Raw genomic sequence first — 12,770 nt, 5'->3', positions numbered from 1 at the left:
CTCATCTTGCCAATTTTAGTGTGAGAAATCCAAACTCCTTTTCTCTTCCAAAAGGTATTTTGTGTTCATATTGCTTTAATAACAGTTTTTCTAAGCTAACTTGCATGTCTGTAGAGTTCAGAATATCCATCTGTCTAAATCTTAAATCTTCGAAAGGGTGAATTGCAGTTCTGCCCTCTCTCTTATCTCCAGAACTTGAGGTTTGCAAGTTTGCATGAAAGTTTTTTAGTGAATGAAAGACCTCCTAATTTGCTCTAGTAAAATGAATTATTAATTTGTTTTGTACTGAGGTAGGAGGAAATTGTAAGCTCCATACTAGATATCAAAGCATGTTCTGTGTAAGCATATTGAGAATTTGCTTTCATTCTCTGGATGTTCCTAGGCAGTAATGCTAGTTGGCTTAGAGTATTCCTGTACACATCCAGCTAGATGAACATAAATGTGTCCTCAGATACTGATGTCTTAATATCATAAGCGGAACTAGACAAGCAAAATTTCTGGTTTGTCCATTATAGTTCCATTTTATGCTTCATGCTCATGAAAGCACTGTTGTTTGAGACCCTGTGAATGTTCTGTCTTATTTTCTCCGAAAGACTTGCTGTGTAATTTTAGAGGATGCACTTGTTCTGTGATGAAGACTATTTCGTGTGTATGGGTTAATGGTCTTTTCTGTGTCAGCACATTTTTCTGGCATGTTTTTAAGGGGGAATGTGCTGCTTGGGAAGTGGTTTGTGGTGCTTTGGGCAAATGGGTCTTTGGAAGGAGAATCAGCAAATGTTCTGTATAGCTCTTGTAAAACCAAAAGGGAAGTTTATTTTATTGTTTTATAATGGTTTTTCTTGTAGGCACTGTGAGGGGACTAGAACTTGTCTTCAGCTCCTGTTAGACAAAGAGGAAGTTTTATTCTTATGGCACGAAGAGAGTTTGGCTTGCACGCCTTATTTGTTTGTTATATGTATCATCATTGAAACCCACAATTGTCAGAAAAGTTGTAAGCAATGGGGTTAATTTCTGTACTACCAGTTGGCTTCCTTTGCCCCAATAAATATAAAAATGTCATGTATAATAACTCTTAAAGTCTTGACAGAATGGTGCATAACTCGTAGGAAGCTTTTAAAAGCAGAAATGTTTCCTACCAGACCAATGCTTTTTGGTTAGGCTCAACAATGGATCTCTACCCTATTTAGTGTGGCATTGTGTTTTTTCAATTTTTTTAAATAAAACAAATAGTCACTAATAGATGCACTCTGTCACTATTGCTGCTCATTTTCTACTAGTCTCCTTTTTTGTTAGGAGTATTTGTCCCATAAATAAGTATTGCCAGGAGAATCTGTGCTGTAGCATCCTCCCATCCATCTTTCCTACTAGCAGAATTGCTTTGACTTTGATGTGGACTAATTAAGTTCACATATTTTTATGGACATCTTAGAGTAGTTAAAGAAAAGATAGCTGAAATATCTGTGCTTTTCTAAATGAGGCTGTAGGACTCGTTAAGGCTTTGATCCTACATATCCTGAAGTTTCTTTTTTCTTTCTGAAAGGATGCTGTCTAGAGTATTTCCATCAAAGCAGTATGGCAAACTTCCCAAGAGCATACCTGTTTTCATACGAAGAATCCAATTTCTTAGTTTTATGCAGAGCAAAATACAATCTCTGCAGCATGGGCAGGGTCTAATAAGACTGTACAGCATCAGGCAGGTTTGTCAGCTTAGCTTGCTCCTTGAATTGCTTCCCGAGTCACGTGTTCACAGATTAGATCAATACATTACCTAATAGGATGTTTAAAAACATTTCCACGATTTGCTGACGTGGGGGAATGGTGAGGTAGAGTAATAGATTTTGTACTAGATCTTAGAATACACTACTGCGGTCTTGGCAAGCCCCTTGTTCTTATATGAAATTCGCTACTGCAGTGGTGCATTGCAGGAAATAGATAAAAATCAACACACAGAACACATCCATGCATCATATATATTTGGGGAAAGAAGCTGCTCAAGGTTCAAATGCATGTCTACATGTTTTCACAAGGCAAACATGCTTTCCACTTTTAAAAGAATCTTAATATAGAAGGACATGCGATTTAATTTGAACAAGTTCCATTATTTAAATGGTTTAAAAACACAATAGGCTCTTAAATGCATCTTTTATAGAGTACTTGAGAAATCATTTAGATTTGTAAATGCTAGTGGTGGGGATGAGCACCTACCAAAGGAGAAGCAAATAAGCAATTTCAGCGTAGTCATTTGAATTCCAGAGAATTGCTTTGTTCTTGTTGAAATACAGCTTTTTACTACTGTGACTGTATATGGGAAAACCAAAATTACATCTTTAGAGCATCTTCCTATTTTCTCCTCTAGCTTGTGCTGTCTGTCTTTTAAATTATGCAACTTTTTCTTTTCCTCCCAAGTTTCAGTTTAGCCTTGTACCTGCTGTGGAATTTGTGTGAAACAAGAATTAGAAAAGGTTAGTTTAAAAAAACCAATAATTTAATGTCCAGCTCTTGGCATGATACATCATGCAGAGTAAGGAGAGCAGGAAAAAATCTGTACGTAGAGGTTAAATGGTAACTAGTCAGAGATCTGTTTCGCCCCCAAATATAATTCTTAATTTCATCAGAGTTTTCTAGTTTTAGATTGATTTGCACTGCTCTTTTGAGAAGAGCCATTGAACCAAAGCTGTGGTTTTTGGAGCTTGGATAGACTTTGGCTACAACATTGTTCTCATTTAAGAACATGTCTTCATTGCAGAGTTGATTCAGAAAATGCGTTGTCTCTCTTCTGAGTATTGTCCATACCCCCTTAATTTTATTGTGTTGGAGCTTTGACTGTAATTCCCTTCAGGGTATGTACACTCCAAGCTTAAGATAGCACAGATTGTCAATAGAAGTATCTGTCCAGCTGCATAGTCTAATTGTTTTAGAGCAGGAAGGTGTGATTACTGCACAAACAGCTGCAAAGGCCCTAAATGTGTGTGTCTGACCCTCCTTTGGAGATGGTTCCACCTACAGTTGAGCCAGTGGAACAAATAACGTGGGTGCTGCTCGTCAGCATGAAGTGACCTGTCTTAGTTTAGAAAAATACATGTTAGGTGCAAATTGTATGAAATGAAGCAGAACAGTTTAAACCAGGCCCTTCTGGTAAGAAGGAGACAAATAAGACGAGTTTACTGCTGTTTAGAGCAGTATTGACAGACCATATTGACAGCAAGTCATTTTTGTTGTTCTGAATCCGTAGGAAAAAAGGACTTACTTGAAGTAGCTCACTTAAGAATGGGACAGGTTGCTTTAAGATATGATTCGAGTGTATAATAGCATATAATGTTATAAACTACTAGATCAGGTTTAATAGATGAGAACTAAAATATCTGTCCTCAAGAGTTCTGGTTCTTTCTGGAAGAAGGGCTCTAGGAAGGCTTTTCTGGCTCCTGTAGATCAATATTTGTATGTATTAATCCAGTATTTGTGGTTAAGGAAGGGAGGAAAAGGAGGTTGTCTTTTCAGAAATGACTTTCAGTGATTTTTTTTTTAAATTTTTTTTTCTTTCTTCTCTCTCTACCTTTACTAGTCTCAAAGCAGCTGTAGTATGTTTGGGCACAGTGGAAAATGGTCTTTAACACTATTCTCTAATGTAATGCACTTAAGAATTCAGAAAAGCATGTGGTGTCATAAAAAACCTACTATATTATCTGACACCTAGTATGTATAGAAGCATTTTTAAAGCTTTTTATGTGGAACCAGTTTGCTGTCTGTTTCTTCCTTTTTTTTTTTTAATGGACTCAGCTATTTCAAACTTGCTTCTTCCAGTTCAGATCAGTGAGTTGTCTTATTTTATACTGCACCTTTTTCCAATGGCTCCTTAGTGAAAAGTTACTCATGTTTTCCTTAACAGTGATGGGGAATGAACCCCTGCCAATTTAGGGCTGGAACAGTACTTCCATGCAAATGAGATATTAACATAACTACTCACTGTGCTCTAACTGCTCAGTAATATCCATTCCCATTTTGTGGTAGTTTGGAGGAGGAAAAGGAATGCTCTGGCTATTGATTCATAAATCAGTGGATGCTGGGATATTACCTGCTTTGTGAAAGTTTCCGGGATAGCTTAATCCAGATTTTTCATCCTTTAGCAGGATAGATAGTGTTATTTCAAGAGATGTTTGAGGTCCTTTCAGGTTTATTCTGAATGCTGTTGCTTCCAGCTGATATGTCTAGAAGATGTTTTTATAGATGACCTCTTTTCTCACGTTATGAAACAACCCCTCTGTATTGCTTATGCCCTATGAACTTGAAGGGTTTACCTGTGTGTTCCTCTTGTGTCTTGTCTATGGATCAGTGGTTTTAGTCTGTTACTGACAAATCACTCTTGTATAGAGTATTTTTCTGGTGTTCAGCTAACTCTTGAAAGCATGATACCTCTCTTGTCATCTTCCCACCCTTCAAGCAGAGCATAAAAACAATTGTTTACTATGTCCAAAGGCACAAGACAAAATACCATCAGGCTTCCACACTCATTTTTGTGGTTAATTTTACACTTCAGAAAACCTGTTCAGGAACTGGAAAAAACCTAATTGGTCTCTTTTTTTTTCTTTTTTTAAAAACTCAATTCTACCATTATTATTTCTCTGGACGGGGATCCTGGTCCAATCAAAATATTTGTCCAACTGTGCTTTGGTTCCTGGTGGGTTAGCCACACTGCTGTTGTGGCAAGCCGTCACTCCTGCAGAAGGCAGCTCAGGCTGCTTTATTAATTAGGATAAACTCCCATTCTCCCCAGCCTCCAGAGAATTTGTCAGCCTGGCATCAGAGCACCACAGAACACTTAGCAGAGGCTTGTCGTTGCCAGATGAGGAAATTGAGATAATTTGTCAAAACAAAAAAATACAACTGAAAAAGCTTTTAAAACTTTTAGACCAAAAAGTACTAATTAAGCAGATCATTCAAAATATTCTGATATTGGCCTCAAAAACTGCAAGTCCTGTTTCTCTTCTGTGGTTGCCAGTGTGTCTTCCATGAAGATAAGAGGAGGGGGGGAAAAAAATAAATACGGGGGGGGAAAAATTGCCTTGAGAATTTGAATTGCAGAAAATACTTAATTATTCTTTTCTGGCAGTAGCTACTGTGCAACTAATGCTTTTTCAAAATCAGGGTTAAATTCAGAGAAAATGATTCCGAGGTTCGAACAGGTGAGCTTAACGTACATGTTATTTTGCCTTATTGAAAGACAGGTAGTTTGTGCCTTCATTGGGATGCAGCATCTTGAATAAGGTGTAATGGAAAAGTTTTATCAGTTTGGAAGCAAAAAAAAGTTTCTTCAAGTTACTTTCTGGCATCTTTTGTAGCATGTTCAGTACTTTCATTTTTCCCTCCTTCACAGTTTTTTCACTTGTCGGCAGAAGTAGGATTCGTTGGAATTAGCCATGGGTTAATCTAATCTACAGAAGGACAGCAAGCTGCTCAGATGGTCATAATGGTATATTTTTATTTACACTCTGAGAACTGTGATGTTATTTAACAACTTAGGCTATTTCATCTTTAATTATGAATCGTGATATTGTTGTCTTCAAACTTGTGCTCAGATGGTCAGAGCTAAAGGTCCTGTTCACAGACTGGGAAAGCTGTGTAGACATCTCTGCTGCACCCCATGGCAAAGTGTGGGAGCCAGCAAATACACCGGTGCAGAGCAGGGGCCTTGGATTTAATGTTTGCTGTTGAACAGAGCTGAAATACTTAACTGTCTTTTTCTGCTGCTGTCTAAACAAACATTTAGAATAACCCAGTTTAAGTAGTTACTTGTACTTGGCTTGCTTTTTTAAGGTGACTTTCTGAACCCTTACCAAACCACAAAATTCTCTAACTAGTCCACAGTTTTTCTAGTGCTAATAAAATCTTTACTAGTACCCCTGACCTTAGTGAGGCTGGAAACAAAATTAACAGTATTGATGACGTATTCTTTTAAAAAAATAATAGACATTTTTAATTGTCCAATATCATATTTAAGACTTGGTTGAAGGAAATGAGTGAACAATACTGAAGTTGATTTTTTTTTTTAAAGCTGATGTGTCAGAAATGTGCGCTGACTCAGAGTGACTCTGAATCATCCTATCAGCATGTGGAGGAGTGATTTATATGCCATACCATGGAGAACTGTAGAATCAATTCCCTCTTTTTGTTTCTTGAAACCTAAGAACATGGCTTTGAGGTTTTAAGTATTTAAATTTATGAAATATGCCAGCCACTATACTAGTGGTGATGGGTCTGTGGCATGTCTCCCGTAGGAAAGCAGTACAGTGAATCTGGAAGTAAATGCAGACTAAGCGACAGAAACGTCGTAAGGCAGATTTGACCTAAATTTGTTACTCTTGAGGTGCAAAGAGTACTCGAGAGTAATAAATCTTGTCAGCTGTGGTTTAATATTGGCTTTCTCCTCCCACAAGGCAGATGAAATGCTGCTATTGGAATAGCCATAGGGTCTCTGTCTTCAGGGAAGAAAGAAGCAATGGTCGGTTATATGACCTTTTGTGATTATCTGTCCTTTTCTCTTTCAAAAAAACAGGCTAAGAGAAGCATGCTGTTTGTCACTCAACATGTGCTGCTGTGTCTACATTACATTTGGACAAGAATTGCTTGCAACACAGATGGATAAGAACAAAAATAAATGTCTGTGCCTAGGCTGTGGTCTAGACATGGCAAGGTGAATAGGAGAGGCAAAAATTGACAAAGAGGCTTGACTGTACCTAAGATGTGCGTATTAGGACCAAGAACTCTGAATATGTGAGGAAATGTTTAAATTTCCCTTAAATGTCTTGATCTATGGCCCAGTTTGTACTTCATATCTGAAAAGTTTGTTGAAAGTCTCTGATTTTTCTGTTTTGTGGTTTTTTTTCCCCCCTATTCTGATGTTAAACTAATGAACACTGCAGACTTTAAAATCAGTCTCTTCACTTTTGTTCATGTTTCTGTAAGGGATTAAGAATTCAAGAAAGAGTTATTGGAGGAGCTGTTGCAGGTTCTTCAGGCTCTGTGCAAGTGGATCCTCATTTGTTCCTTTCTCCTTCTTGCCTCTCCCACCAGCGTGTGGAAGCATTACCACCAGGAAAAGGGGATGGGAATTGAAAGGATAAATACCTAGTTTTAACTCAAAGCAAGTTTAAGCATAAAAACATAAAATCGTAACAGGAGGGAGAGTATTGAGAATTATAGATGCTCTGCTTCTAGGCATCTCATAGCATTGCCAATTTTTGCCTCTTGACTTCAGGGCTAGCAGCTTCTGCCTAAACTGCTGTGGTGGCTGTACCAAGGTTAATTTTGGAATAGGTTTCCCAATTTATCACAGAAATCCTACTTAAATTCAACAGCCACGAGTGGGACTCTTCAGTATTCCCTTGTGCCTGGAGTTCCCCTTCTTTCAAATCCACTTAAGTACTACCTTGTAAGGAATAGTTTGAGCTAAAGTAATGTTTCTGGAGCATAAGTGCTGCTTCTTGGGAACCAGCAGATTATGGTGACGAATTTATGCACAGAGGGAGAATTTCCACATACACCTGTATTCTGTAGGTAGACATATTTAGAGCTGCGCAACAAACACCTTAATCTGTGTAGACTGAGATTAAAGTTCTTTCTGAAGAATTAGACTTGGTTTTGGGCTGGGACGTGAAGCATACCCCTCCAGGACTTTCAATAATGATGATAATGTATTAGAAAATGAAAAACTTTCTCCTCTTGTTTCTGATGTGTCTAAATTGTATGTCTGTTTTACACAAAATCTTACTTTAAAAGGTGGGGAAATAGATTTGTATTGAGAAACTTTTACTTTCCTAATGCTAAGAATTTGTACGTGATCAAAACACTTGCAGGGATCCATAGCTAGTGTATTTGCTTTAAGAGTACCTTAAGAATCTGCTGCTTTGAGTTACTTGTGAACACGTACACTGCAGCAACACCTTCCTTATGATCTTTTAACCTCCCAAGCCTCCCACTGTCTTACTAGTGTTACCTAGTTCATCTTTTTCCGTGAACCTTTGTGGTGAATATGGTTTGCAGACTGTGAAAGGTAGGAGGTCTTTGGCTTATAAGCTTGTAACTGACAACAGCTCTGTTCTGAAAGTGCTTTGATATATTTAGTGTGAGGATAAGAGGCAAGACTCCTTAAGTACCCTAGTGGAAAACTTCTTTAAAAAGATGTTTTCCTCTCATGTACAATTAAATAAAAAATGAGCTTCTGAAGCTACTTCTGAAATAGCTGGAAATACGGAGGATGGTTTGCAGTAGCTGAGGTCTATTGTATACCTCTCTGCACAGTTTGCTTTGCAGGGATAGTGTCTTGCCACTCAAAACTGCTCTTCATTGATTTGAGGAGCCAATATTATATGAAGTTGAAACAGGTTTGTAGGGTTTTTTGGAACAACTGACGCTATGTGCCCAGTGTGACCTTCTTGCTTTGGGTGGAGCCTGGGCTGAACCTGGAAAGGAGAACGGGAATGGGAGCTGTTGGACAGAGAACTGCTAGGGCAAAGCAATGCCAGCTGGATGCATTAATTTTCTCCACTGCTGTTTTGATGGTAGGATGGTAAACTAATAATAAGCTATTCTGACATTCTGGGAAGTCTTGAAGTGTCAGCAGTCTGGTTTATTTGACCTACTGATGCCTGCTACTTTCTTTTTAACTCACTTCACATCATACCTATTAACAATATCAAGAGCAGGTGGCATTTTAGAGATGGACTCAATTGACCTGTGTTACAGGTGATTACAGCCAGTTCCCTTTTGTGTGTTGTGCACTAGTTTTTACATCCTCATTTTCTAGGTAGGCTGTTTAAAGTTCCTTTAAAGAAGGTACAGAACCAATGCTGAGGGTCTGGGTGTGTGAGTTACCACTGTCCTAGTAACAATAAAGGAGATTAGTAGAAGGAAGAACACTGAAGAGGGAACTGGGATACGTAATGTTGCTCACTCCTGCAGCTTTGTCAGAAATGTTGTCAGTTACTGTGTATGTGTGTGCGCATACATCATTTATATTGTGTAGGACCATTCTTTCCAATTTTCTATCTTGTAAAAAAACAATTATAATCTTCCGGAAAGAAAATGCTCAGGGCCTCTTCTGGTTTCTGTGTGCAGTTTGTTAGAATATCAAAGCAAAATTAAAGAGGATAAATAGACAGAGGTTCAGTGTGGACTGAAAGAAGACTGACTGGGGACATGAGGGAGTGAGTGTGTGGGGAGAGAGAATAGGGTTAAGGATAGAGAGTGGAGTACTTGAGGGTGAGGAGAATAAAGGAGATAAGCAAGTAGGGAGAAGAATAAAATGATGGGGGAAGCAGAATAATAATGGGAGAGGGTACGGAGGAAGGGCTTGACTCTATGTCTGGGAGGACATACCAGAGAAAAGGAGAAGGGACAGGTTGATTCTGCAGCTGAAGTACTGGTTGATTTCCTTAAAGCATCTGGACCATAAGCAAGACCCGACTTGCTTTTTAAAAAAGTTGGGTTGTGTTTTAAAGCAAGCTTGTGACTTGATGGATCCAACTGATTTTGATTACTCATTTGCAGTATTCTGTTTCATCTTAGACTGTAGCCTCAAGAGACGTGAGCAGGGGTGGGAGTATTATGAAACAAAGTAATTTGATTATTTGGGGTGGGGTGGGAGGGTGGCAGCTTTGTTTTATCTTAGCAAATTGTTTAAAAGCACAGACAGATGAAAAGGAGACAGCTAATCTAGTTAAGAATAGCCACTATGGTTTTTGATATTGATTTCTTTCCTCACTCTGTTGTCTTTTAACCTTGTTTTCTTACAATTTTAGAAAAACTATCATGCGCTATACTGAACAAATAGAGGATATGGATAAAACAGCTTCCTTTAAATAAATGATTGAACTTCTCTTTTAACTTACCACTAACTTTTTTTACAGCCTTAGATTTCTCTTACTTTCATTGAAATAGATACTTGTGAGGTATGAATTTTTCTGCCTTTTAAGCTAAAATAATCGATATTTACATGCTTGTTATGTCATCTGTTTACAATACATTTAATGCTAAAAGATTTATTTTTAGCTGGCTAAGTAAAATAGCTAGTTGCTGGAGTTGTTGTCATAGCAGCAATCTTAACAGATACGCTGATCCTATTTAGCTTTTGCAGCCAGAGAGCAACCGTTAGGCAACAGTTTGACAGTTCTGCAGTATTTTTCTAAAGATGGAAATTGTGCTGGTGGTGGTGAATTTTTTTGGTCCTACTTTAAAATATTTTTTTCTGTAGGTGTGTGGAGTTTGATTCAACCGATCTATTTTCATCGAACAGAACTTAGGAGAACTTCGAATACACAACATGTGAGATTCAGGATTTAAGTCTTATTTTGTAGAAGCTTGAAAATAAATTACATAGTGCAGCATATTGCAAGCTTCTTTCTTGATTATTTTTTTAACAGCCATAAGTATTCTGAAAGAAAAATGCCAGACTAGAGAACAGGATCATGCATCATTTATTCAGCACTAATTTTAAGTTGTGGCAGACTGGGCAAATATTACTGAAGAACTTTGGGGGTTATTTTTGATGAAATGCACTGCCTTGGTTAGAGGATAGCTTAGTATTTTAGAAAATCTGATTATTTTTTTTTTAATATGAAGAAGAAAAAGTCCTTCTATATTGACAAGCAAAGGAATAGTATTTTCAGATTAGTCTGTAAAATGAGATGTACCTCTAAGTGATCTCTAGCTCTGAGCTGTAACAGAAGTTCAGTTACTCTTAAACATATGTCTGAGTGCAGTTCCTGTTTTCTGAGGTGAAAAGTGAATTTCCTGGGAGGAATTTCTCCTGTCTGTATCTTCTAATCAGATGGTATTGGACCCAAATTGTTCTCGGTGTTGTTGAGCAAAAGACTTACCCCTCAAGCTCTCTTAAGTCTCTTACTAGACGGAGTAATTTTCAAAAGATTAGTTGAAGTACCTGAGCTTAATGCTAGAAGAAAGTTTTGGGTGTTGTTGGCTTAAAGAGTGCTTCAAATATGACTGAGAGTCAAAAAGTCTACTTAACTTTCTAATTGCCTTTTTTTTTCTCCAGGCCTGCTTGTTAAAATATGTTGTTATCTTAGGAATGCAAATCATCATGTCAGGCTTACATGCTTATTAATTTCCAGTGAATCATGGTAACTTTCATCACATACCTCCCCGTTCTGGGTCTCTTCAGGGCACAGCACATCACTTTCCAAACTTGATTCGAAGCCAGTCTGAGAGTGGCAGAAGTGACTTCTGTAACTCTTTGACTGGTATGGATTTGATGTGGTGCTGCTATTTTGTGGGCTGGCATAAAGAAATCTCATCAATAAATCTGGCAGAATTTCCCAGCAGAGAAATGAAATGCCATGTACCCACAAATATTTTAATGTTCAAGTTATATTACAGCTTTTGAGTGGGTCGAGGAGTTCAGTGCTGTGGAAAAGCAGAGTTCTTGCTGTGGTCCCACTACCCGAAACTCCTGCTGGTCACCTGCTTTCCCTGAGCTCTGATGTTCATGGGTCTACTCCATCTCCTCCCAACCTCCCAAACTTACTAACCTAACAAAACCTTAGTTTTAGTCTAGCTTCAACTTCCAGGTTAGCAAGCTGAACCGGCTCAGTGAAGGGGCTGTTGAGCAGCAGAGCCCATTGCTTCAAGGTAGGGACTGTAGGTGGGGGGTGATTCTGAAGAACTGAGCAAGAACAGATGCATCAAGACCTCGCTCCCCTGGTAATTGGCATCTGTGCTGCTGTAATGTTAAGTCTGTGCTGTGCTAGCCGTAACACCCAGAGGTTTTGCACCAGTGACGAATGTTTGTGTGGCTCATGGTGAGCTGGATGGAGGAGCTGATGCAGGTTAATCTCGGGGGGAGTGGCAGGTTCATCACACACATCTTTCTCCTGGCTTACACATGGCTGTGCAGGTCATTCTGCTGGTACACGGTTGGTATGGGAACAGAAATGCCCAGGTGGAGTGAAGGAATGGTGGGATGGATTGTGTATTTTAGCAGCAGTGCCTGCTTACCCCTGCTTGATGTGTTCATTAAACTACAGGCTGAGAGCTGTAAATGGCTTGACTATCATCTGCTCTTAGATGAGACCTGCTCCCTATAAAGACTTGGAAATGTATTGGATGAATGGAAGAGTTTTCTCTGATAATATGCCTAATTGATGGTTTTGTCATGTGGGGGCAGAACTGTTTCCCCTGCTCATCTGTAGCGTTCAGAATGCACCGAGTAAAAGGGAACGCTAGCAGTTAGATCTACGTCGTTTAGCTGGACTTGGAGATTTGTTTCTGTCATTCACATTCTGTGTCTGTTTCTCTATTTTAGGCAAAGTCGTGCATTTGTCATATGTGTGGTGCCCACCTGAACAGACTCCACTCTTGCCTCTACTGTGTCTTCTTTGGCTGTTTTACAAAGAAACATATTCACGAGCACGCAAAGACAAAGCGACACAATTTAGGTAAGCTGTCATCCTGATATACTCACTGGTGCTTTTTAACTCGCTGTATTGTCCCTGTCAATTCCAGGCCAGTAAGGTGTTTTTTTTCTTTTTTTGTAGCTACCTCATTAGAAAGGGAGATCAATTTTATTTGTGTTTTGTGTTAGTTTAGTGACATTATTTTAAACTTGGTGCTTAAGCTTCCACTTCATCAGAGATAAGTTTTTGTTCATAACTTAAAATTTGAATTATTACTGTTTAGTATCTCAGTATTTATGAATTAATGTCATATTTATGGAAAAATAATAAAAATGTGTGTAGACAGTGAAAAATGATGAGTTTAGT

General features: G+C 38.4%; 1 protein-coding gene across 7 annotated transcripts in view; it reads left to right on the top strand.

The window, feature by feature from the left end:
- USP22 (ubiquitin specific peptidase 22) overlaps positions 1-12,770 on the top strand; it is a 111,763-nt gene that overhangs the window by 28,767 nt on the left and 70,226 nt on the right. For 4 of the 7 annotated variants that reach the window (XM_074885545.1, XM_074885544.1, XM_074885542.1 and 1 more), the window contains exon 2: positions 12,314-12,446. In XM_074885545.1, coding sequence (XP_074741646.1) covers positions 12,314-12,446 — 133 coding nt within the window. The other 3 variants (XM_074885539.1, XM_074885541.1, XM_074885543.1) reach the window with 3 other exon arrangements.

Source organism: Strix uralensis, chromosome 16 (assembly GCF_047716275.1).
Source record: "Strix uralensis isolate ZFMK-TIS-50842 chromosome 16, bStrUra1, whole genome shotgun sequence".
In the NCBI taxonomy this organism is placed as follows: Eukaryota; Metazoa; Chordata; class Aves; order Strigiformes; family Strigidae; genus Strix; species Strix uralensis.
Note: the sequence above shows the minus strand (reverse complement) of the source record. Positions and strands in the feature narration are given on the sequence as shown.